Source organism: Vigna angularis, chromosome 4, assembly GCF_016808095.1.
Source record: "Vigna angularis cultivar LongXiaoDou No.4 chromosome 4, ASM1680809v1, whole genome shotgun sequence".
Taxonomy (NCBI): Eukaryota; Viridiplantae; Streptophyta; class Magnoliopsida; order Fabales; family Fabaceae; genus Vigna; species Vigna angularis.
The window spans coordinates 36045163-36071139 of record NC_068973.1 but is presented as its reverse complement, the minus strand read 5'-3'; the positions used below and the strand labels follow the sequence as shown (position 1 = coordinate 36071139).

Here is a 25977-nt window from a genome sequence, read left to right as displayed (position 1 = left end):
TAAGAAAAATAAAGGGAAAGAAATATGGAAAAGAATTAGAAAGAAATGATGAGCGTGATGTATAAAGGTAATAGGGTTTGTCTTTATACAATTTTATTGTATTCATTGTCTTGATTTGGTTTGAAAGGTGATGGATGATTGAAAAACTTAAAAATTTGAAGATGTGGTCTTTTTTTACTTGGAAAAAAAAAGAAGAACAAAGAAAAAAATAGGAAAAAAAATGTGGAAAGAAGTTAGAAAGAAAGGAAAATTTGATGTGCAGAGGTGTGACATTTGTGTTTATAAAGTTTTACTATATATAATTTGCTGATTTGGTTCAAAATGTGTTGAATGATTAAAAAGTTAAAAAATCTGGAGGGTATATTTTGACTTTAATAGAAAGAAGAATAAAAACCAGTAAAAAAAACCTTTCATACAATTTTTCTTCACAAAATTACGGAAAACATATTTCTTTTAGTCAAAATTGTGAGTGAATAATTTTTTTAAACAAAATTGGGAACCTACAAATTTTTTTGAACAAAATATTTCTCTTAGAATTTTTTACGGATAAATTTGCAAACCCATTCAAGATTGACAACTGACTCAATTTTTGTTTTGATTTAAGGAAAAACTCAACTTTCTTTTACTTATTTGTTTCTTAGGAACTCATCATTAAAATGAATGAAATAAAAGAGGTGAGTTTGATCCCATTAACATTTTGATCAATCATTTTTGCCAATGTGTAGAGTTGTCTTTATGATTACAAATCTTGTGTTTTTGCAATAATTGCAAGTAGTTGGTCAGGTTGTTGTTGGAGAGATTGTGTTTTACCGCCTTTTTATTTATTTAGTTTCTTGCTATAAGTGATGATTTAAAATGAACATGACTAAGTCTGGTCTCTTATGATACCAGTAGAATATTTATTGTTGCTATATAATATCAATGTATTGTTTGTTGTTTAACCTGAAACTAATGACGTCAGAAACATGACAAACTTAATTATTTACCGGACAAGTAGAACTAGAAAATATGTGAATGTTTATTCCTTTAGAGTTCTATCATATACAATGTGATGATTTGGTTTGGGATGTCATGAATGATTAAAAAGCTAAAAAAGGATTATGAAGTAATCTGTTTTGACTTGGAAAAGAGAGGAAAGAAAAAAAAAGAAAAAAATGTGGAAAAAAATTAGAAAAAAAGGAAATAAATGATGAATAAATATGGAGAGATTTGTGTTTATACAATTATATCATATATTGTGCTGATTTGGTTTGGAATGTGAAGATGGATTCAAAAGTTGAAAAATTGAAGGTGTGATTTATTCTAACTTGGAAAAAGAAAGAAAAATAAAAAAAAGGAAAATGAAAAAGAATTAGAAAAGAAGAAAGTGGTGAATAAAGGTGGATGAATTTATGTTTATAGATATTTTTCATATACAATGTGTTAGATTTTGTTTGAAAGATGACGAATGATAAAAAAGGTGAAAAATTCAAAGATATGGTATGTTCTAATTTTGAAAAGAAATGTTAATAAAAAAAGAAAAAAAAATGTGAAAAAGAATTAGAAAAAAAAGAAGAAAGCGATTAATAGATGTGAGAGGTTTTGTGTCTATACAATTTTGTTGTATATAATGTGCTGATTTAGTTTGGAAAATAATAAATGATTGAAAAGATGAAAAATTAGAAGGTGTGGGTTGTTGACTTGATGAAGAAAGGATAATAAAAAAAAAGAAAAGAAAAGAAATGTGAAAAAGAATTAGAAAGAAAGGATGAAAGTGATAAATACAGTAGAAGGTGTATAGTTTAGTCGTGTATGTTGTACTAATTTGGTTTAAAAGGTGTGGTCTTTTTAAACTTGGTAAAAAGGGGAGAATAAAAAAAAGAATAGGAAGGAAATGTGAAAAATTAGTAAAAAATATTCTCGAATCATTTTGGTCCACAAATTTGTGAATGCACATTTGTACTAGAAAAGAATTTGAAAGATTTTTGAAGATGTTGTTTGTTTTGACTAGAAAGAAGAATAAAAATAATAATGAAAATTTCTCTCATATAATTTTGGACCACAAATTTGCAAATGCAAATTTTTTTCAGACAAAATTGTGAACGAATAAATTTTTTTAACAAAATTAGGAACTTCACGTTGTTTTGAACAAAATCTTTTTCATAGAATTTTTTTTTTTGACAAATTTTCAAATCCTCTCGAGATAGATAAGTGACTCAATTTTTCTTTTCAATCCAAGAAAAAAACTCAACTTTCATTTATTATATTTCTTTTCAATCCAAGAAAAAAAATAAATAGTTTTTTTGCTTTGGATTTTGTATAATTAAAAAGAAAATTAATTTTATGATAAATCTGTTAACATTTTTTCTATAGCTTAAAAAAAAATAACGTAAAGTCTATTGTTTAGAAGAAACTAATTTAAAAAATATTAAAATTTAAAATAATTAATTTTATTTATATTTTAATATTTTATAAGAACTATTTATTTTGAAAAATATAATTATTAATATAATAGTAATAATAAATTATATTTTAAAAAAATACTAAATTATATTAAAATTAGTCTATTATGAATATTCACAATCAATTATATCGTTTCCATGCAAATATTTTCTTTCTTGGGAAGAAATTTTAATCTTACAATAATTTTTGTTTTTCATGTTTTTAATTTATTATTCTTTCTTATTTTTTCACGGTGATGTTTTTCCACTCCTAGAAACAATAAGAGGGATGGTAAATCTGGATTAACATTATGATTAAAATTGGATGCGATTTGTTTTTCCGCAAATGAGACTTATTTTTCTCTAAAGTCATTAACTATTTGCACACAACATCAATACAAATGTGTGTTACACTCATTTAATTTATTGACCAGTCTGGGAAGTGTGAATGTTTTGAAACTGTGGGAAGAAGAGATCCAACATGCATAAAATTAAAATTACACGAATTTTACAACTGCAGTAATAAAAAATGGAATTGATGTATAAGCACCTAAAAACAATCATTCTTCTATAATTTTGTTCCAAAGGTATACATGTATGTTTACTGTATACAAAGTAAAACCAGATTCTATTTCTTTGTTTGTCGTTGAATGCTACAAACAACAAATTCTGCTTACAAACTTTAATATACCCTATCAAAGAATTGGTGTTAACTAAAAGCTAAAAAAATGTTCTAATGATATCTATCTATATTTGAACTATAAAACATATCTATAACAATTGAGTTTTCTTATTTCCTTGCTTTCCCTTTCTTTTTCCCCTCACAACAATCCATTATTTTTCGTCCTCCCACCCTAGGAGGAAATTTATCCTTGATCTCAACATTTCACCGTATTTTTAGGCCAATTTTGAAAGCCTGTTACAAAGTTCAAATGCCTTTTTATCGACTTCTCTTTCCTTCTGCATTTCATATCTTTCAGTTTTCACTGATTGAATCCTTTCTTGTTCCACTGAAGATCATATTCAACTTTAACTAACTACAAAACTATAATCTTGAGGAACACTATTATATCAAACCCTTTCTGCATCCTAAGCAATGCTATGCGCAGACAGATTTCACCATCTTCAGACAGCATCTTCTCTAGGACAAACCTGTGCAAGTCCATCACACAAACACAGTAAATACTAGACAAGTATAGTAAATTGAAACCTTAAAGGATTCTATTCAAGTCATTTACGTGAACTTGTCTGTCATCACTGAAGCTATGATTTCTGCTGGTAGTTATCAGTTTCAACTCTCCCCTGTTGGTTGTCATCTCATCTAATATCTCTGCATAGCAGAAGTCCTCTTCACTTCCTCCAGTATCAGTATCTGACTCCATATCCTGATAAAAAGATTTTTCAAGTCCTAAGCTGAAAAGCTTGGAATACACAAACAAATTACTAGAATTGAAAGATCACCCGTACCATAGCAGGTGGAACTCCAGCAATTTCCTCATACCCAGAAGCATCTAGTTCTTCGAGATGGTTAGGCTTGAATATCTTTGGAAGCAAGCGCTCTCTTATGAATATGAGAAGGAAGAATGGTACAGGGAACAGTATTCCAACAAAAGGAATCCAAGTTACCCCGTAACATATTAAAAAATATCCTAACTGTATGAGTGTAAATGTAACTATGGTCTTGAATGGTACTTTCTCCAGAAAAGAGGCATGAAAACCTTCGAAAATTCTGCCCAATCAGACAATAACCATGACAAAATACAACATTAGCTTCTTACAGTAACGAAAATTATGCTTGGGAAACAAGTATTATCATCACAAAGAAAACTTTGATAGCCATGATCATTAATCTCTCAAATTCAAAACATTAAGCAGAGAAAATAGTTTACAGAAGTTCATGTACTTACTTGTGACGGCGGCCTGGGGTGATGAAGAGGAGCAATATCCTTTCCCAGAACTGATTTCCTGGGAGACTATCAATTGCCATGTAAGCAAAATATCCCCATAGAACTGAGGTTGGTATCTCTCTGATTACAGGCATGGCTAGGATTGAGACACCAACCAGGACAGACTGCAAAAGGTTCGTCACTCTTTGCTCATGAACCTCGACTGGTAGATATTCATATCTCTGTTTCTCATCAAAACTTTCTTCCGCACCACCATTGTTCCTAGATTCCTTTGAACTCTCCAATTCTTTAACCTGCACCAATTTCAAAACATTCTTACCACTCTTTGGACATGTCATTTCCCAAAACAAACCCAGTTTTTTTTTAAAAAAATCCCTAAATAGATGTGATACTTTAATTTTGGGTTAAATATGTTTTTCGTCCCTTAAGTATCACACGATTTTGGTTTTAGTCCCTATTCGAAACTTTGATGGTTTTTAGTCCTCGTAGTTTTGAAACTATTAGTATTAATCCTTAAAAATGAACGGCGTTAAGTTTTAGTAGATGTGGCAAACGGCGATGTCCAGCTGCGCTCTGCACTCTCTGCCACGTTGCTGGCCAATAAGAATCTGACACTCACGTGGCCATTCTCGTTCTTCCTCCCTCACCTGACGACGAAGACGAAGATCTAGCTTTTCGCTGCAGTGCTCCCCTGGCTCTAGCTCTCTCCAAAGATATAGTTATTATCATTTGAAAGAAAATCACGTCTGGTGTAACAGTTAGTTTCAACTTTCAATCTCCAATTTAAAAGAAAAGGTTAATTTGTAGTATGGTCTGTCTCCAGGAGAAGGAAAGTGAGATACTTTCCCTATCACCAAAAAGCAAAGGCACAAAAAAAAGTTTCGTCTCTTATGCCCCATGAGGAGTTTCTTCCTTGTAGAATCCTGTAAAGAGACGCATCCAAATGCTTTGAATCCTCAGTCTTGGCTTCAAATTGAAAGAGGGAAACTTCCCAAGTTGTCATCGTACCCTTCCTCTGCCTCAATGTGAGTTTTTCTCTCTGAACGGGTCCTTTATTTCAATTGAAGCTTTCCCTTTCTGCCAATTTAATTAGGTGTTTTTGTTTTTTGGTGGGGTTGGGATGGGATTTTGTTTGCTTTTATGTACTTTAGAGAATCTTTGGTCAAGGTCAGCCAGCTGTTAATGAGAACTGCATTTCTCAAAATGTTACTTTTACAATTGGCGATGAAGAGATAGTCTGTGATAGACAAAAAATTTCTGAACTTTCGACAGTGTTCCTGGAGAGAGATAGAGGCGGGGGAGCGGTGTAGCGAAAACCTAGATCTTCGCCGTCGTCAGGTGAGGGAGGAAGAACAAGAATGGCCACGTGAGTGTCAGATTCTTATTGCCCAGCAACGTGGCAGAGAGTGCAGAGCGCAGCTAGACATCGCCGTTTGCCACATCTACTAAAACTTAACGCCGTTCATTTTTAAGGATTAATACTAATAGTTTTAAAACTACGAGGACTAAAAACCATCAAAGTTTCGAGTAGGGACTAAAACCAAAATCGTGTGATACTTAAGGGACGAAAAACATATTTAACCCCTTTAATTTTTATTCTAGTCCTGTATGTGGAGAGTCAAATCTTGACTTGACTTGTAATATAATTGAAAATAAAATCTATTATTGGTATAATAGTTGAAACAAAAATTTAATGAAAGATAAAAGAAATATAAAATTTTACAATATATTATTATTCAAATAATATTTTAAAAATTTTAAAAATACAATAGGAACGTGAATAATCATAGGCCAACGTTGTATTATTTGCCAGAATCAAAGATTTACCCAGGCTAACTTAACACATAGTCAAATATTCACACTGAGTGTATATTGGTTTCATTTTAATAATTATTATCTTCTACTTTTTTTTTTCATGCACTTTTAGGTTGCAGTAAATTGAATTTCAATTAGGCGTTACTACATATTAAAATTTTCTTTGTTAAATATCAAGATACATGTATTGTTCACATAAGTTCTTTTCCAAACATTGCTACATAAATTTATTATTATATTTTAAGAACCAGGAGTTCTGACGCAATAGATGATCCTTACCTTTTTCTTAAGAACTGCTAAACTCTTTGTATGCATGGGGGACTGTGGAAGGACTCCATTTGAAGGAGGAAGACCAAGGAGCCCACAAATCAGAGTCTGACAACAATGAAGGTGTCAGCAACTTTATCAACATGGAATAGCACAGAGCCATGTTTTAAGAAGGGTTTCAGAGACAGATTAACAAACCATTATTCCAAGCAGGAAAACATCATAGTGGTAGGCTGATGGTTTTTGAAGGTTAAATTTTTTCTGTTGTGTCATCTGCGCAGCTACACTGTGATCAAAAAAGTATAAGCCTGCTATCATCAGAGCTGGAATACTTGCCCCAAATACAAAAGCTGGGGGTACCTTCCACATATCCTGCATTTTGCAGTAACTGTTAGATGGATGTTTAGATATGCCTATATTCAAATCATCACTGATTTCTGTTCACAATGATGAACTCTCAACATGACAGTTATTCAAATGATCACTTTGGATGGGAAAAGTTGTACTCAATGTCTAAGGGTAACTACCTTCACTACTGTCCAGTGATAGAGTGATTCAGGTTCCCACGGTAGAGGAGAAAAAAGCCTTCTAGGAATGCCATCTGGAACTTTTCTTGGTACAGCATAAGATAGTGCAGTCCATAACACTACCATCAGTGGAATCCCATAATCTGCTATAAATCCTCGTAGCCACCCTGCGCTGGATGCCAGAATAAGAAACAAAGAATTGACAGGGTAAATCAAGCTTTATCTTGCAAGATATCATGCATCATTTACCTGTTCCATATTTCCACGCTCTTGCTCTTCTGCTTATTAGGGCAGTGAAAAGTAATCCAATACTGAAAATGATTGCAAGTAATCCATTTGTATACAACCAGCGGAATTGAAATTCCTCTGCAGAAGAATTTCCTTTATTGACCACGTTGAACTCTCCTATCAATCCCTGTGGTTCAATTCAAGGTTTAAATACCAGTCATGTTGAGTTCTGCAGCACCAAATTTACAATCTGTTTTGCTAGGAAGAGAAAGCAACACCTTTACAGCCTCTTGAAAGAAAAGAACAGTTATGAGCATGGCAAATAACTCCCCAGCAATTCTTGTAAACCTTGAGATAATTGAGCAAGCATTAAAAATTGCAAGCACCACCAGGAAGAATCCCGTCCAAACACAAACCCTGCAGCACAGGTGAGCATTGAAGTTAGACAAATCAGTAATGCAGAATGATTCAGGAAATGAGAAAATGCAGAAACAGAATCATAATGTAAAATGCCGTACCAACTAAGCGCAGCCAGAAAGAGCTCTCTACCCAGTGCAGGGGTTCTTTCGCAAATAGTGTACAAGTAAGTGTACATTATGACAGTGGGTTCAGCAACACCTAAAATTAACAAAGGTTGGCCACCAAATATTGAGTGGATAATTCCACAAATAGCAGTAGATGTCATTGTTTCCAATATGCCCATACTTCCATCTGTTAAAAAAGACCATCTGGAAGCTCAGTAATAGAAGAATCAACCATGATATGGTATCCACCAAATGACAATATCTATTTGCTCAAAGATTTGAGTGTTCATAGAAAGAGATTGTTTTACCCGTATCCCTATGAAGTTGCTGTCCAAAAACAATAACAGGGAGGGCAGAGGCAAAGAATATGTAGAAAGTTGGAGCCCATGTGCTGACAAAGAAGTATGAATCAAAATTTTGTTGATATACATGACATTATAGTAAAGAAAAAGAAAACCTCAAGTTTGCAATGTGTTCCCAAAAAAGAGAAGAGTTACCTAGGACCAGAACAGATATCACAAATCCAATCTTGTTTATAGCACTGAAATCTTCCCTTGAAATCTTCAATTATTCCCTTAAACGGTGCTTCCATGTTTTTTCACTGCTGATGGAGCAAACTATGCACAACACAGATTAGATATACCAATTGACAACTTTTAGAAAACTGATTGCATTTAAAGATACTACCAAATGTGATGTAATGCGATGAACTTTTTGGCTGGTGAAATCAATTAGCATGCATTTAAATAAGAAGAAAGAAAAGAATGAGACAAAGATAATGGAATCAAAGACACTGAAGAACAATAAAGAAGGGACGAAATTGACACTTAAAGAAATCGCAGCCAATAGTTGGATACATGTGATGAAAATGCATCGTTTGAGTTACCGCGTGTGTACACCACAAAAAAATTTTAAAATATAGGAAATCTTGGAACCCATTCCTTGTTTTTATGGTAATCTAGGAAATCAAGGACCAGTCAAAGATTACACACAGCATATGAACATCGCATGATCAATGATGATCTGCTAGTACTTGACGGTGGGATAAACAGAATGTATGTTATTTATTATGAACAACTTTACAACATTATGGGTCGGTGGTTGCAAAATTATTTAGAACTAAAATTGAATAAGAAGAACATGTTTGGGAAACTATAAAATCAATATTATTTTAATAATGGATAATGAATTATATGATTGATTATTGTTATAGCAGATTATAATCAGAGTCAATTTTAAACTTATTTTTCAGAAGAGAACTTTTTTACTAAATTTCAGCAAATGTACAAACATTTCAGCTTGTTTTATGTACAACACCAATTGAAACTAAAAAGGTAAACTTTCCAAAACACACTCATAGTGACACGACTTATGCGTAAAATACTTCTCTTTTAGAAAAAGGTCCATCATAAAATTTTGATTGAAGACAAAAAGGTATCTAAAATTGTTTCATGGGAAGATAAACAAATACAGTATGAAAAGAAAAACGATTCTTAACCTGAAAATTAGACAGGTAAATATTTACATAAAATCAGGCTTAGGTACAACGTAACGTGAATTTAAACAAGAAGATGAAGATGATGAAAGAGGAGTAATGTAAAAGGGGTGCTCACTGCTCAGAAGACACAGAAATGCAGCAATGTAGGCAATGAGGAACTGATAGAAGCTAGGCATCGGCAATGGCATGTATATAAGGCAATTGAGGAGGCCACAGCAAAACCATGACTTCAAGAGAAGAAAAGGAGTTATTAATGCAGGTTAATTAAAATTAGAACGATCATTAATTGAGATAAGTGAGAAAGGGTGAAAAGTGAAACACCTGAAGAATGAAGAGGGTCCACACGGACCTGAAGAAACAAGAGAATTATGTATGGATGGGATGTATTTTGGTTGGTGAAACGGTGCAGTGATGGGACGAGGGAAGAGGGACACCACTGTAGGGAGGGAAGAGGGTCTCAGTCAAATGGCAATGCAAAAATTAGAAACTAAAAACCAGTATTTGTTGGTCCCATGTAATGGAGATCCGATTGAACATCCTAGGATTTCGGAGGGGTCCATGCTGTGGTGCGGTGTGGTTTCACACTCCCCCTTTCTATTTTAAAACATTACTCCTTCAATAGGTTAATTAAGACAAAATATGAGGTTTATTCAGTACACTTCCTTGAAAGTTACCCAACAATGCAACTTTTTTAGTATAGTGTCGTTAACCTCAAATATTTTATGTCGCAATCATAATAAATAAGCTTTATTGGATTCAATAACATTATTTTGTTTAGTTTATAAGGCAAAACGTAAAATGGTTATCGTAACTTGCCTTTCTTCGTGCTTCGTTTAGGGTAAACCAATCTTCCAACTTTCGCCACATTTCTAGCAAATAACATAGCCATCTGCTTCCGCAACAGCAGTGAATGAGGTGAAATAAACAAAGCAAAAAAGTTATAAAACAAGAAGATAACTTGGAGAAAAATTGGCATGTGATCGTGCAGGGTGTGAGCTGGGAAGAAGAAAGTGCGTGAAAGTGAGGGTGAGAGAAACGACAATGGGCGAAGCGCGTATGGCACTGGCTTTAGGTAATTCATTTGGATTTTAATGTTTTGGTTGTTGGAATTTGAAACATCCATTACATACATTCCATTAGTTTGTCCTTGATTAGGTTTTCATTCTTTGAATGCAGAGGGGGCAAATTAGCCCAACTGTCCCATTCCATCAAAAATCCAAAATGGTTTTGGTTTACTTCACTCTCCCACTTTCATCTTCTCTTTATCTCAAAGGATGTTGACAGCAAGACCACCATTACTTTTTCTACACCGACATTACAACTCTTATTACTATTATTTTAATAATTTTATAATATTTAATTATAAACATACTTAGGATGACAATAGATGGGGTGATGCTACCTGCAACTCGCATAACAAAATTGGATCTACTATTCACTTGGAAAAAAAAATCACGAATTTATTTTATCCTATAGATATCATTGACTATCGTTTTCAAGCCGCAAATATTAAAAGAAAATATTTTATATATTTTTAAATAAAATTCAAATTAAATTAAAAAAAAATACAAATAATATTTAAAATATATATCAAATAAAGTTAATGAATAACTAAAAAAGTTACAAATTAATACAAGTTAGTAATAAAATATATATCCACATAAATTCAAATTAATACAAATTAATAATAAAATATATATCTTTTATAAATAACACTTTAAGATTTATGTTTGTTTTTTCATATTTTCATTTTGATCACTTAATTCCTGAAACAAATACCATATAAATAAACAATCAATGACAAAGTGATGCTAATAATAAAATTAGATTAAAATATTATAAACAAAAGTACTAACATTATTATCAATTATCTCCTCTAATATTGTAATAAGCTTCATGTTATCCACTTTAAATTTTGAAGAACTTGAAAAAGAAAAATAAATTCATTTGTCATAGCCAATCATTTGAATTAATATAAATATGTAATTTGAAGTGTTCATTTAATTACCTTGTATGTTACTCTATAGTCAATCTTGAACACACATCAACGTCTCTAAAGTGTTTGGGTGTAATCTATTGCTATGTGAGTAAGAAATCGATCACCAGTACTAAAAGAAGACTCAGAAGCAACTATTGAGATATCAATGACTAAAAAATATGTTGCAATCATTTGTAAGATTGGATATTTTAATCCATTAGTTTTCCACCAAATTAAAATGTCAAATTCTTCACTTGAATCTGATAGTGTTGGTTCTCCAAGTAATAATCAAGTTCTAACTTATAATTAGATGGTTAATTTTTCTTTGCAATATGATGTTTTGCAAAATCTCTCTTTCGAGCATATTTTCTTCATCAATAACTTGCCCTACATTTATGTTCAGATTTTGATAAGAAGAAACTGACTTCTTACCTTTCATGTACATTTCATACTTTCTCACCAGGTCCTTAAAAGGAATTTTCACCTTTTCAATTTCAAATCAAATTCATTACCATATATTTGGGGGAAAAATAATTCAACAAATCAATTTTATACTTGAGATAACGTAATACCTATAGCCATCATTCCACTGATCACACTCCAATACTACCTGTTAAACTTTAATACCATAAATACAGTCATTTGTTGAATAATAGAATTGGGAGAGTTAAGTCAATCCATTAAAGCCAACTTAATTTCATATACATTTGGAAAGAAAATATTGACAATTAAATAAAAGATACCAAAAAACAAAAAGATACCAAAATACAAGAGTATCAAATCATAAAATATTTCTAACTTTTGACAAACTTCATTTGTCAATCATGTACGCTAGACAAAACTTTATATTGACTCTTTCATTGTGATAAACAATCAAATACATATTTTTATTGTATGACTACTTAAAACATTAAAAATGTAGAATTCCACTTAGTTATGTAATCAACAACTAATTTTAATCAATGACCTAGCATTTATGTGCCTTGAGGAAGCTATGGAATTTTATTTTATACAAACGAAAGTTAATATATAAGTAAAATATATTTTTTTAATTTTTTATTAAATTTTATGTATTTAATCTCTCAAATTTATAAAGAACATTTTGGTCCCCGTCATTAACAAAGTCTTTATTAAATAATTACGGTTATTAATACTTATCATTCTCTACTAATATTTTTGCTAATACCACCTGTCATTAATTTTAATAGGGATATTTTAGTCAAAAGATATATAAGGGAAGGAACATTAGGCACTGAGTTTTATTAAAAGATAAGTATGAGTTCATTGTGGAGTTTTACGAATAAGCACGAAGGGAATATTTTTTGGACAAATCTAAAACTATTGCATCCAAAATGCACATTCACAACACTCCATCACAATGACATTCTTATCTTACAATTCCAAATTAAAACTACAGCATCCAAAATTCACGTTCTCAACAATTTACACTGTTAGACGTCAAAAAATAAAAACTGCCGTTAATTACCTTTTCACTATTTAACAACAATTACACCATACAAAAAAACGGCATTCTTGACATCTTTTCTGTCCTGTTGCCCTTCCAAATCGAAGTTATCCAACTTCAATTCATGGTATTTGAAAAAGGGCAGGACAAGAAGCAAATAACAAGTCAGGAGGAACACATAAACTGCAGAGCTTCCCGTGTACGGCCTAGCAAACTCAGTGCCGTGGCAGCAATGTGGTGTCCACTCAACCCCGCTTGGTCAAGCTGTTCATTTGGTGATGCATGTTCAATATATCTGTCAGGTAAGACAATTGGTCGCCACTGGAAAGTTCATCCACAAAAAACATATCACACACTTGTGATCACAAAAAATAAAAATTTACTCATGCCATGCAGACTTGCTATGTCAAAGCTGTGTGTGATTAGAAATGCATAAACATAATATAAAATCAGTGGATCATCTTTAAAACAATATAAAACTAAAATAAACAATTTGCTGCATGAAAGGGACCCCAAGCAATCTCCAATTACATGTACAACACAGTAGAGATATCTTAGTGCTGAAAAGATAAACTTACAACTTCCCACCAAGAAATTCAAACAGGTAGAGAAATTTGTTAATTTTGTATCTTTACGCCAGTTATAAATAGAAGGTGAATAGCACATTCATAATCCAAAATATTCTTAGAACCTAGCAGTATAGCCTTCCCACATACACAGCTTGACCCAATTACCTTAATTCTTCCATCGAGTAGTCCATTAACTGCAATAAACTCGGCAACATGGGAACCAAATCCTCCAATAGATCCTTCCTCGACAGTGATTAGAAAAGAGTGATGTTTACAGAGCTGCCTCAGAAGTTTGATGTCAAGGGGCTTGCAGAACCTTGCATCAGCAACAGTCACCTCAATGCCAAGTTTGGCAAGGAGTGAATGAGCCTTTAGGCAGTTCTGAACCATCGATCCGTATCCCAGGAAAGCAACATCTTTACCCTCAACAAGAATTCTTCCTCTTCCAATCTGTGAATGAATAGATTACAACCACCCCAAATTTAGAGATGGCAGATATATAAAAAAAATATTATGACAAATATTTGGGGAAGTTAAGAACGAATGACGCTTCCTTAGGTTTATTAATCAGTTTACCCTATTCGAAGTTTCAGTCTAACTTTCAATGTATCGAGAAAATAGAGTGTCGCCTAATTACCTTGATGGGGATTCCATCGCCTCCAGTGTAGCCTTTCCCAACCAGGGCACCCCTTGGATAGCGAAAGCAGGCTGGTTGGTCATTGATATGAGTAGCAGTAGCTACCATGTGCATGAGTTCAACCTCATCAGATGGTGCCATGACAATCATGTTTGGTAAGCATGACATAAAGGTTATATCAAATGCTCCACATTGGAGGGGACCATCAGAACCTACCAATCCAGCACTTGTAATGACAAAGCGCACTGGAATTCTCTGTTGATCAACATCGTGTATCACCTATATGTGGTACGTAACATGTTAAAAATCATAATTGCTTAAATCGTATTATTATGCAATGAGAACTAACTATATCTTTTCTCGTGCAAGAGTAAGTAGGCACTAGGCAGGCACACTTCCACCCACTCGCATAGAGCCATATTAAAATTACACAATGGTGGTATAATGAGACGAGACAATTACTTTTCTTTGTTATATATTTTTGTTAACACGGTGAGAGATCCTCCAGTGTACCAGAATTCCTGAAGGTTCATACTTTTTACAGTACAAACACTTTCAGTTAAGTCCTGATAATTTGACTCCCTAAGCACAACCAGATATGTAGTGCTGTTACCACTTTCATTCACTTCATAATAACAGCAAATTAATGATGACAATATTACTAATTCCATTAAACTTAATGATCTATACCAACCACAAATAATCTATTCTGAAAGAAATCCAAATGTTCTATGAACAATAAATCAGGGTTATCGTGGTAGTTTACGGCTTTAAGCTGATATAAAGTTGAACCTGATCATAGGCTCTTTGCAGAAAGGAAGAAGGTATAAGGCAAAATGGCTTCAATCCACCACATGCCAAACCAGAAGCAAAGGTGACTGCATGTTGCTCAGCCATTCCCACATCAAAAATCCTATCTGGAAATTTCTCCTGAAACAGTTCAAGGGATGACTCCATCGCCATTCCAGCATGAACAACCACAATATCTTTGTCTTTCTCTGCTTCTGCAACCAAAGTCTCCACAAAGCAATCACCGTATGTTTGAGGCCGAACAACATTATCTAACGTATCATATTTAAAAGGATCTGAAAAGTAAACATAGTTACTCAATAATAATTATGTGGCCAAATCACATCAATCAAATTTTCAAAATGACGAGAAGGTCAATCCCATAAAGAGCCTAAACTATAATCCCCTGGCATTCAGAAGACATGACTTTGCATCTAAACAATAAATATGTAGTAGAAGCCATAAGAAGCCACTGCTGGCTTCAACTTTTATCAAAATAAGGTCAAAATGCTTGGGAATACTATTGAAAGGGAAAAAGGAAAACATGAAAACACTCAGTGAAAACATCTGAAAAAATATACTGAGATTTTAGTTTTGGTAGAGCTCAATGGTGTCTATTAATCCATATATCAGACTCCAGTAACTGATATGAGGTTCATTAGTTTGTTATGTTTTGTTTACGTAGTATCATATACTTCATAAGCAAGTTATCTTCCAGCTACTGCGTTGAATCTATCTATAAACTAATCAGTATACAAAGATATTCATTTTATTTTCTTGAAAAGCTAGAGCATTTGAAATAAGAACACAACCACGGGGACAAAAGTACAAAAAGAAAGAACTATAGTGTAATCACATAATGGCTAGATAAGCTATTTTGCTAGAAATAACATGCAATGGAACAATTAAAACAATATAATTATCATAGGTTACCAAAAGAAATGCCACCATCTTGTTTCATATCTGTTATATCACTTTTCTGATTGTTTTCATCTCCCTGACTTTCATCAGTTATCACATGTACCAAGACGGGTCCCATTGAATCCAGGGAAGCAACTTCTTGGAGAACGCATATTAGATCCTCAACATTGTGTCCATCCACTGGGCCTATGTAGTACAACCCAAGCTCCTCAAAAAGAGTAGAACCTTGGGGACCTATCATACCACGGGCATATTCATCAACTTTAGCTGCCAACTCATGCATACCAATTCGTTTAGTAACACCCTGTTATAAAGCAGACAAGTTTTCACTCGCTTGAACATGATTTGAAATTGGAGCACAAAGCATTGAGATGTGAAAATGAGATCTAAATGAAGGATCATCATTAAACCCTATTAGGTATATCATTTGTTATTCTACATACAAAAAAATATATATATAGATAAAAATGCACATCAAACCACAGATTTGGGGGAGTGGAAAGCATATTTGTACATATATTTATCTTTCTTAATGCACATGGTGGAAAATCTTAGTTGTTACACTATTTTCCACAGGCCCCATATTGTACATAATAGCATTGCTCTTAATGTACAAACTCAATCCATTTTATACTAAAGTTATGAGTTATTTACCGTTGAAACATGCTTCCTTTAGTAGGCTCGTTTCAAGTTGAATGACATGGCACTATCACATGAACATTGCATGCCAACAGCATATACTGAAGACTACTGATTTGAAGCTATCTAGTATTCTTTTCTTGCAGAGGATGAAGAAAAGAGGCATACCTTGGCAGCTTCTCTAAATCTTCGGAAAGATTTACTGGACTGGAGCTTGCTCAGGGTACTAGATAGGGCATTGACAGATGTCTTTGGACTCTCCTCGATTTTTGGAAGTAAAGAGTGACGACTATCATTCAAAATCACAACCATATTTGAGTCTAAGTATCCTGCATTGCTCATTGCCTCATATGCCTGACCAGCCATAGTTGTCCAATTGCTGATAACTGCAACTACTCGTTCTTGCCTGCCCTTAATATCCCGGGCAACTGCCATACCTGATAAAATAATACACATATGACTTTGAGGTCAATTAAATTTCACATTTCGAAATTTTATTTATTCATTTAAAATGGAAAATGCAGAAAAAGTACAATTTAGCAACCCAACAAATTTACTCAGACCAGTCAATGACAATAAAAGCATATAAACACAGTTTGAATAGTGTTTGAAGAAACAAATATTATTAAAAAGGGAAAGGTCTTTACAAACTACCAAGTCCAGCAGAAATACTGTTGCATCCATGACCTGCACCAAATGCATCATATTCACTCTCAAATCGGGAAGTAAAACCAGAAAGACCGTTCTTTCTTTTCACTGTTGTCATGAGAGATCGCCTTCCTGTAAGAATCTTATGTGCATATGTCTGCACACAAATAATGAAATGGTTACATTATCCAAACCAGGTCATTCATTGAATTCTTATAAATTGGAATATTCATTGTTCTGTGTCAAAATGAGTTCCTTGGAAACAATGATTAACAATTTGCAATTGGCATTCAATTTTCATGCCCAAAATGAGCGAAGAAAATTTAAACGAGAGGGACACTGTCCTTTTGCATGTAATTTAGAACACTTACTTGATCCCCAACATCCCACAATATTTTGTCCACTGGAGCATTGAAAACATAATGTATTGCAACTGTCAGTTCTACCACTGCCATACTTGCTTTCGCTGATATTTGTGTACGTGACATAATAGAAGACAAATCTGAACGAATTTCAACAGCTAGTTGTTTCAGTTCCTGCAAAGACAAATATTTAGGTAATGAGATACTTCAAGATTGTGAGAAGAAATAATGTAAAAGCAAAATGAAAATGATAATGAGCTTACAGTTAACCTTAATAGATAAGTTCTTCAAGCAAAGAGGGTTTTCAACCATATCAAGAATGGGTGTTGGAACTTTCTCCCAGTAGTAATCATCATTATCAAGCTGTGCACATACTCGATCAACTAATCCCTGCATCCACAGCCCCATTAGATTCTACCCACTCTTTCAGTAACTAAATACATGTAAATATTTGCTGTAATATTGTTCGACTGGGAAGGTAAATAATTTTGTACAAGTTAAGATTTGATGCCTCATTATTTCAAAATGGACTCAGTTCCAATATAACAGGATCATCAAAATCTAAGATGAAATGACATAAAAAGCATGCGGAAGACATCATTGTTCAACCAAAGGGTTATCAAATTGAAATTCACATCATAAATTGCCAGGATAATTTTTTATTCATGAATCATAATTTGTATTGAATCAAAAGATTCAGAAACGTGAAAAAATAACTTCAAATATATCATATAGTTTTCAAAGAAATCATTTGAAACTAGAAATAGATGAAACAGTTTTAACTGTAAGTGTTATCAAACCGGTTTATTAGATCTGGATTTGTGGAAACGATGCAATGAAATAGCCAAATAGAGTACATGCACTGAATGAATGGTTGACAATTGACAAATAAAGTAGCAGAATAATCAAATAGGATGAGCTCTGTAGTGTTCCTTCAACTCCTTCTCATTTAACAATTTAAGTTTATATGACTTCTTAATTTCTCACGGGAACTGGTGAAAGAAAAGTAAAAAAAAAAAAAATAAGGAGCACTGAATCATGTGATTCATACCAATGATCATTGCATCATCATTTATGTATTGAATAATACAAAGTCTTTTGAGATTCATTTCGTGATATGAATCATATAAAATCATTTGGTTCAAATAGTGAATCATAAGATTCTAAAAACTATGACAAATAGAATAGTCCTTTTGGTCGTCTGTCACCTCAATGATGATACATTTAGTGCAATAGCCAATTTGCAGTTGGTGACTCCTACCTACTGATTATCCAGCCACTTAATTCCATGCCAAATTAAATTGTCCATGTGATCCCAATTTCCCAATTATGAGAACTAAAAGACCATTGAGTCGTATCATAAAACATAATTCATATACTTACATTAGCGAAATAAAACTATTAAATTGAAGATTGCTTGGGCTAATTAATTAAAAGTTTTTTTCTCTCCTTCAAATTCCTCAATTTTCAGAAGGGAGATAAACTAAGTGAAAGGAGATTTTAGCCCCCTCCATTCCTCTCTGCTTCCCTCCTCTTCATGCTGTTATTGTCACTCCAAATGCCATCAAACACATAATTACCTCAATGTCCCTTATGTTAAACACCATATCAAGTCACCCAAACTATCCCATTTGCACAAAGAATGCTTTTATAGAACTAGAAAGCATACAAACTACCCAGTTCCCAGAGTTAAACACTTTTGTATAAAAGACATAAATCAACAGTGCGAACTTTATTCTGCATAGATCCTCTTTCTCTATTTTCCGTAGCATCTCTATTCCCTCCGGAAACCAGATTTGATTAATCAACGGAACAATTCACCATGTTAGAAGAGTTAACAAAGACAACTAACTAGACAAATCCTAGTACTCTCACATAAGCACGGACTGAAATTCAGGTGAATTGTGTCTTCTGCAATTCATGACACGAGACAATTGCGAATGAGATAGATACCTTCGAAGTAGAACGAGGGGACACCGAAATTGTAGAGAGTTCCACGTGGAGGGGGAACAGGGAGGTTGAGCAATCCACTCTTTTACCCAGAGAGTGGAAAGGAACTCCGAAAGGGTATGTAGAAGAAGGAGTAGCAGCCATGGAGAAAGTAGCAACCAGAATGTTGTTACTATGAAATCTTCAAAATTCACAGTTCAAGGAGAACCATGATTATTGAACCCAAAGCTATTCGCTATTTCGCACGTACAATGATGAATCCAAAATATCAAAAAAAGACAAATAAAATCAAATTTGATATGATGTGATAATTGAAAATGGTAGAAAATGAAGGCAACACAAGATAGCGATTAACCCCTGACGAAAAGGGCCCCGTTTTCCATGGCTCACAAAACTTGGAACCATCACAAATTATAATATAACTATTGGTTTAATTTCTCCAACCACGCTTTAATATCTACTTTACATTATAAAACTAAATAAATCTTTAATTTTATTTTTTATTTTTCATTAAATTTAATGTAAAAAATAGAGAAATTTATTTTTATTTCAATGTTTATCATTTATTTACCTGTCTTAAATGACGACTTGTCTTTCAGATAATAGTTTACAGTTAAGTAAGACCGACATTTATATTCTTTTTATCTCATTAAATGTTTATATTTATTTTCTATCTTCAATACTTTTCCCAATTTGGTGCCCTGTAAAAATTTTACTTCTATTTTGTTCTTGATGTGTTTGTATTGTTTATACATATTTTTAAGCGTTAAAATTTAACACATTATTTTTTTAAAATATATTTTGGAAAAATGTATAATATGATGCAAAAAATAACTTAAGAAAATATTACTTTTATTGAATGAGTAAATGAAAGAAATAGAGAATGCATATCCTAACTGGTTACGTTACATTGATGGTAATTGATAAATAGACGTAACAATCATATCATCCATCAAATTTAAACGATATTTAACATCAATAAATGAAAATCTTTAATAAATACTTAAATTTATAAGGTAATTAATTAAAGTATTGTCACTTTTAATTCTTAAAATTATGATAATTATTTTTATTGTGTTTAGAAAAAAATGAAAAAAATAATAAGAATAACTATTCAATGGGTAGATGATAAATAAGACTTGGACTTCCAAATCTCCTGCAAAATTTGGCAGATTAGATAACAGTTTTTAATTCACTATTTCATTTTAATTCATTCTGTAAAATTGATAAATTAACCGGCAATCCATATTTTTAAAAGAAATAATTTAAAATATTAACTTTTTTTTGTGTATTTATATTATCTAAAAATATAAATATACGATAAAAATGTAATTTAACTTATTTAGACTTATAAATTAAGTTTCATTATTTAATTATAATAAAATAATTTAACAATAATAATTATTTTAATTTATTTAATTATAAATATTAATTTACAGTGTACTAAAATACGAAAACAATATTTAAAATTTAAAAAAATTACAGTGTTTCTATTTAATTTATTTAATTAAAAATAATGTATTTAAAATATTTGCAGTTTACTAAAAATATGAAAACAATATTTAAAATTAAAAAAAGAATTGGTTAGCCAACTCACTAACCTATCTTTTGACAAATAGATTAATATCTTTAATCCGTCTTCCTATAAACCAATTCGTGTGGTGGATCACCAATAAGATAAACTAACTATTTTATTACAATGAAAAAGAGATAAAAATTGATAACTAATATAAGATTGTGTTGAAGATGGTTCTTTTATTGTTATAGAAAATGTGGAATAGGTACAAAAATATGCCATGCATCACCAAATAAATAATCAATCCCCCTGTTAAAAATTCCACTCAATTGATATTTTGATAACTGTCATTACAAGCAAACACCATACAAAAACAACATAACTATATAAACAGTGATGTGAAAATAAGTTGATCTGAAAATGAGTTGTAATCCATAAGCTAACTTGACTTATTACGGATTTAACCTGGATTGAATTTGAAAAAAATATAATTTTTTATGTGGGTTAGTTTTTAATCTGGTTCACTAAGAACTCGGCTCACACGGTCGAACCTGTGGTGAGTCGGATTGGTTCACCAACCTACCTAATTTAATTAAATTATTTATTATTTTGCATTTCAATATTATTAGTTAGCATTTTTTTTATTATATTATAGATGGTGATAAAAAAGATGTTTCAAGAGAGAAAAATATTATGGATTTATTTATTCAAGACTCTAATATTATAAATGGACAATTGATACAAAAATTATCAATATTAAAAACTTATTTATTCGCCTTTTGTATATGTTTTTGGATTATGCTTGATTGTATGATACTTTTTTTTAATTGTCTTTGGAGTTTAATATTATTTAGTGTGAAATTTATTTAAATTTGAATGAATTTTTTTTTTGCTTTAAGAAAAATTGATAATTAAATGAGTCAGTGGACTAGCCTGTTTAACCCACCAACCCGTGATGGGTCGGGTTGGGTTCAAATTTTTTCAGCTCGCTAATAAGTGAGCTGGATTAAGTTGACTCTCTAAGTGACCAATCTATAGTGGACCTGGCAATCTATGGTGGATCTAGCCGGATCGGGTTACCCGTTTTGACAATTCTATATATAAAGAAAAAAATATATAGAAAAGTCATTTCAATTTGGCATCCGTTCTAGCATTATTTGCAACCAAGAATAACACCTATATTATATATACTTAACATGTAAGTTTAATCATTACAGGAAAAGTAGTTAAAAATGATAAATACGAGCAGGTGGGCAAATTTTGATTTTAATATTTAATTGAAAGCATTTTTCTTATAAATTTAATATATCATCGAATTACAAATCATATTGTATAAAAGAATTAACAATCTTACAGAACGGATATTCTAAATGGGGATGGAGAGAGTATAAAAATGTAAGAGTAACGTAATATCAGTTGTATAGCAAATTACCACCTTTTAATTAGCATTTAATACCATCCGTTAATGGTCATAAACAATATCAGTTACTCATCTTCCTCACCGATTACAGTATTTAAGATATCATGATCAGTATTGTTGTTGCTCCAGTTTCATTTCCCTCAACCTCATATCTCTCCTAAGTGAAGAAGCCATCAGGTACCTCGTCTCATGTCTCTGCTTCCAATTTTATTTTTCATCTATTATTTCTTCAAAAGTTTATATTAAAGTAGTAAAAGAAAGTGACATTTGTCCACTGGTATATGATATAATTTGATTTTATCTATATAATTGATGCTAGATTTTTAACCCACTTTTTCACCAAAGAATTTTGAGTGTATTAATCAAGAAAGTCAATAATGAGTAATACAATAGACACAAATTTTATAAATTCTTTTAACTCAAGGAAGATAATATATTTAAATTTAGGGTTTGCTAACGTCGCTATGCCTGTTTTTCAGTTGGTACATTTTAACAATGTGTACCGGATTTTAGTAGACAAAAATGTCCTTATATAATATAAATTCTAAGTTTAAAGGTTAAGGGTATTTTAATAATTTTCATTCTCAAAATATCTTACAAAAAATGATTTTATAATGAGTTTTCATTTTATAATTTTTGTCTTATGTAATTTTATCCAATTTTCACAAGTATAAAGGAATTGGTAAAGTTTTCATTTTATAATTTTTGTCTTATCTAATTTTATCTAATTTTCACAAGCATAATAACATAAAAAGAATTGGTAATTGGCCTGAAAAAAAAAATCAGAAACACTTAAACAATTTCTTACAAAAAATGATTTTATAATGAGTTTTCATTTTATAATTTTTGTCGTATATAATTTTATCTAATTTTCACAAGCATAATAACATCAAGGAATTGGTAATTGGTCTGGAGAGTATAAAATTGAAGAGATCTTGAATGAACCTTTGTAATATGTCAATGACTCAACCCTTTACAAAGACAACTTGTTTAAAGACAAGTGCAAGTGTGAAAGATGAAAGAAAAATGGTTGAGAGGAATGAGAAAGGTGAACAAGAGTTTGGGTTTTTTTTTTAGTTGAGAATAAAAATTATTAAAATACTCTTGACTTTAAAACTTATAATTCATATATATATATATATATATATATATATATATATATATATATATATATATATATTTCGTAGCTTAAGATGTGAATGTAAAGGCTGGAAAACTGCAAATGGTAGCTTAAGATGTAAGGACATAACAAATAGTTGAACGAGAATGAAATTAAAGAAGGCAGTTATATGTGAAGGTCATACAGTCAAACCACCTTTTTCATTTTCTTTGGGGGCTTCATACAGGATCGACATGTTTCTCATAATAACAAATTTGAGGATATATTAGAAAATAATATTTTATTGGAAAATGAAAACCTAAGTTAATTTGAAATTTATTATTGAGTAAAATTAGAATAATTGTGTGAAGATAATATGAAACTCTTTGTAATTATTTCAACTCCTTCTTCTTCCAGAAATAAAAAAACAGTATGGACAGTTTTATTTGGCTAAGAAAAAAATGAACCTTTATTTTCTAGAAAAAAGCATTTATTTATGTTAGGTAATACAATTAATGTGGAATCCACTGTCTTCTCAAATTCACACTGAACATTAAATTTCCAAATGTGTTTCCAGTGTGAGCAAATATATAAGGAAAATGATACTAACACTCTTTTCATTGTTGGAATTTATTAAAAATATTCTCTTTTAAAAAATAATTACGAAATGTACCTTTTACAAAAAATAAAAAATAAATAAATGAACTTAATTAGTCTTCTTAAAAAATTATATCAGTCATAACGTAATTTTAATAAACGTGTATTGTTTTTATTTTTGTGAATATAAACACTCATTTTGAATTTTTTAAAAGATTTAAATTACCTTCATTTTAACAAACTAAGGTTATAATACTATGAATTAAGAGATTAATTAAGTTTTAAGAAAATAAGATTTAAGTGTAACTATAATTTTATTTTATCTTTAATGGATATGGATCCTTTAGAACACTGTTCATAAGTAAGAGAAACTTGATATTGAATAACACCAAAAAAACAGTACCTTACTAAAATAAATTTTAAAGGATTCTGAAATTCTATGGAAACTCAAAATCAAAAACAAAAAAATAAGAAAAAAAAATACAGCTATATATTTTAATGATCATAAGGGATAATGAAAGTAGTAAATGCTTGACGTTATGCCGACCAATGACCACAGTTATGTATGCTGACTTTGTAGCCCTAATTATAATTTATTACTACAAATGTGTTCAACAACTTGGCCTAAAATTTTCGAGATTCCTTAATTTATTTTATGCAGCTTCGATGTCTTCCACTTCCTCCCTTCGCCTGATCCTCTGCACTCTCTTCCTCTCCTCACTCTTCCTCCGCCACTCTCTCGCCGACGTCGGCACGGCTGCACGTTATGGCCCTCCCTTTTTGCGTAAGTATATATATATATATATATATATATATATATATATATATATATATATATATATATATATATATGCATAACACAAATGTTACTTCAGATTAATCTTTCATAGGAAAAACTTTGATGATATGTACATGGTGCCAAAATAACACGTGTTAATATTTGAATCGTGTAACTGTTTATGGTGACACGTGCAGCCACTGCATGCTACGGCAGAGACGCGTCACAGTTTCCGTCGAATAACTTCTTCGGTGCCGTGGGGGAGGGTTTATGGGACAATGGAGCAGCATGTGGAAGGCAGTATCAGGTGCGGTGCATCAGCGCTGCGGCTCGCGGAACTTGCATTCCTGGCCAGATGATTCAGATCAAGATCGTTGATCGAGCGCAATCATCGGTTTCTAGGCCTTCTTTAGCTGGAACTACGTTGGTCCTCTCCTCCAAGGCCTTTCAGGTCATCGCCAACGCTTCTGCACCGTTCATTAACGTAGAATACCAACAGTGAGTTCTCTTTTACCTTTTCATCGTTAGTATTATAGTTTATTCTTAATTACGTTTCGTGTTGGTTTCTATCAAGATTAGGTTGAAAAATCAAACGTTGAGCGCTTCTGTTATGACTTTCCTTACCTGCAACAAGATTAATAATTATGATTCTAGAATCTTTGGTGAATGGATGATGAGCGGTTGTTGGTTTGATCGATTTAGAGTGAAATAATCTCAACTGAAGATTCGTAATTTGTCCATTTTTGCAGGGTTTGAAAACGGGAACAGATTCTTTGTTGGCATATTTGTTACTCTGAAAATTATTCTCTGTAATGATTGAGTAATATGCAGATGAAGTTGCATTCATATTTTAATAATGGTCACTATCTGATGAGATCTGCGTGTTCTTTTGTTCCTAACCTGGTCATTCAGGCCGGTCCAGGTTAATACTTTCTCTCAATTTATTTATCGAAAACTCTAACTCTCAAGGATTTTTAACTTTTGTTCAAGGGCCATTTTCAAAATGTAATAATATTAATTACTCTTTCCTTTTTTAATATACTTTTTAGTTAGTTTATATGTATATATTTATTGTAATGTAAAAATAAACAAGTATAAACTAGAAAACTTTGTGAATACTATATTTAAATTAGGTGAATTTATTATTTTTTTCTTAATTTAAAAAAATTTAAATACAATTTAAAAAGTCGGAAAAGATACAAAATTAAATGTAATCCAGGTAAAAAGAAAGTTTTTTCCTATGAAAAAAAGAGTGAAACTACCTCGAATCATTAATGAATTTAAATATTTCTAATTAAATATTTATTAAATTATTTTTATGTATATAATAATGAAAACTTTTACATTTTTTATTAAAATTTAATTTTAATATTGACAGAACAATGTGACAGATATTTGAGGTTAGTTTATTTGTTTCCCTTTT

General features: G+C 31.6%; 3 protein-coding genes across 5 annotated transcripts; 1 reads left to right on the top strand and 2 right to left on the bottom strand.

Annotated features, from left to right (window-relative positions):
* Positions 1 to 2963: 2963 nt before the first annotated feature.
* LOC108330823 (probable boron transporter 7) lies at positions 2964 to 10283 on the bottom strand. The gene is made up of 14 exons (XM_017565391.2): positions 9508 to 10283; positions 9302 to 9413; positions 8186 to 8305; positions 7997 to 8079; positions 7683 to 7875; positions 7443 to 7581; positions 7186 to 7351; positions 6937 to 7103; positions 6608 to 6781; positions 6422 to 6517; positions 4328 to 4620; positions 3888 to 4149; positions 3659 to 3805; positions 2964 to 3572 (listed from the first exon to the last, which is right to left on the bottom strand). Exons 3-14 carry the CDS (start codon positions 8278 to 8280, stop codon positions 3546 to 3548), a joined length of 1842 nt encoding a protein of 613 aa, XP_017420880.2. The 5' UTR covers positions 8281 to 8305; positions 9302 to 9413; positions 9508 to 10283; the 3' UTR covers positions 2964 to 3545.
* Positions 10284 to 12447: 2164 nt separating this feature from the next.
* LOC108332005 (probable 1-deoxy-D-xylulose-5-phosphate synthase, chloroplastic) lies at positions 12448 to 19518 on the bottom strand. 2 transcript variants are annotated; one of them, XM_017567085.2, is made up of 10 exons: positions 19148 to 19518; positions 17465 to 17584; positions 17204 to 17368; positions 16839 to 16989; positions 16353 to 16621; positions 15558 to 15849; positions 14628 to 14920; positions 13836 to 14114; positions 13364 to 13648; positions 12448 to 12950 (listed from the first exon to the last, which is right to left on the bottom strand). In XM_017567085.2, the coding sequence occupies exons 1-10, from the start codon at positions 19286 to 19288 to the stop codon at positions 12795 to 12797; spliced, it is 2151 nt and encodes a 716-aa protein (XP_017422574.1). In that variant the 5' UTR covers positions 19289 to 19518; the 3' UTR covers positions 12448 to 12794. The 2 variants fall into 2 exon arrangements, with proteins under 2 accessions (XP_017422574.1, XP_052732709.1); XM_052876749.1 differs by lacking the exon at positions 19148 to 19518 and having other exon boundaries at positions 12449 to 12950; positions 17458 to 17582.
* A 2690-nt stretch (positions 19519 to 22208) lies between these two features.
* On the top strand, positions 22209 to 25611 carry LOC108331305 (EG45-like domain containing protein). 2 transcript variants are annotated; one of them, XM_017565956.2, is made up of 4 exons: positions 22209 to 22257; positions 24438 to 24560; positions 24752 to 25052; positions 25304 to 25611. In XM_017565956.2, exons 2-4 carry the CDS (start codon positions 24443 to 24445, stop codon positions 25308 to 25310), a joined length of 426 nt encoding a protein of 141 aa, XP_017421445.1. In that variant the 5' UTR covers positions 22209 to 22257; positions 24438 to 24442; the 3' UTR covers positions 25311 to 25611. The 2 variants fall into 2 exon arrangements, with proteins under 2 accessions (XP_017421445.1, XP_052732660.1); XM_052876700.1 differs by lacking the exon at positions 22209 to 22257 and having other exon boundaries at positions 24294 to 24560.
* Positions 25612 to 25977: the final 366 nt, after the last annotated feature.

What these genes read in the sequence shown, in the direction of transcription:
- LOC108331305 (XM_052876700.1), top strand. Translation starts at nt 24,326, where the DNA reads ATGACCACAGTTATGTATGCTGACTTTGTAGCCCTAATTATAATTTAT. An exon ending in TTATGGCCCTCCCTTTTTGC is followed by an intron (nt 24,561 to 24,751) that starts GTAAGTATATAT and finishes TGACACGTGCAG; the next exon opens with CCACTGCATGCTACGGCAGA.
- LOC108330823 (XM_017565391.2), bottom strand. Translation starts at nt 8,280, where the DNA reads ATGGAAGCACCGTTTAAGGGAATAATTGAAGATTTCAAGGGAAGATTT. An exon ending in CTGGAGTTCCACCTGCTATG is followed by an intron (nt 3,806 to 3,887) that starts GTACGGGTGATC and finishes TCTTTTTATCAG; the next exon opens with GATATGGAGTCAGATACTGA. An exon ending in GTGATGACAGACAAGTTCAC is followed by an intron (nt 3,573 to 3,658) that starts GTAAATGACTTG and finishes GGACTTGCACAG; the next exon opens with GTTTGTCCTAGAGAAGATGC.
- LOC108332005 (XM_017567085.2), bottom strand. Translation starts at nt 19,288, where the DNA reads ATGGCTGCTACTCCTTCTTCTACATACCCTTTCGGAGTTCCTTTCCAC. An exon ending in CAGTATTTCTGCTGGACTTG is followed by an intron (nt 16,622 to 16,838) that starts GTAGTTTGTAAA and finishes TTATTTTATCAG; the next exon opens with GTATGGCAGTTGCCCGGGAT. An exon ending in AGATGGTGGCATTTCTTTTG is followed by an intron (nt 14,921 to 15,557) that starts GTAACCTATGAT and finishes TTTACTTTTCAG; the next exon opens with ATCCTTTTAAATATGATACG.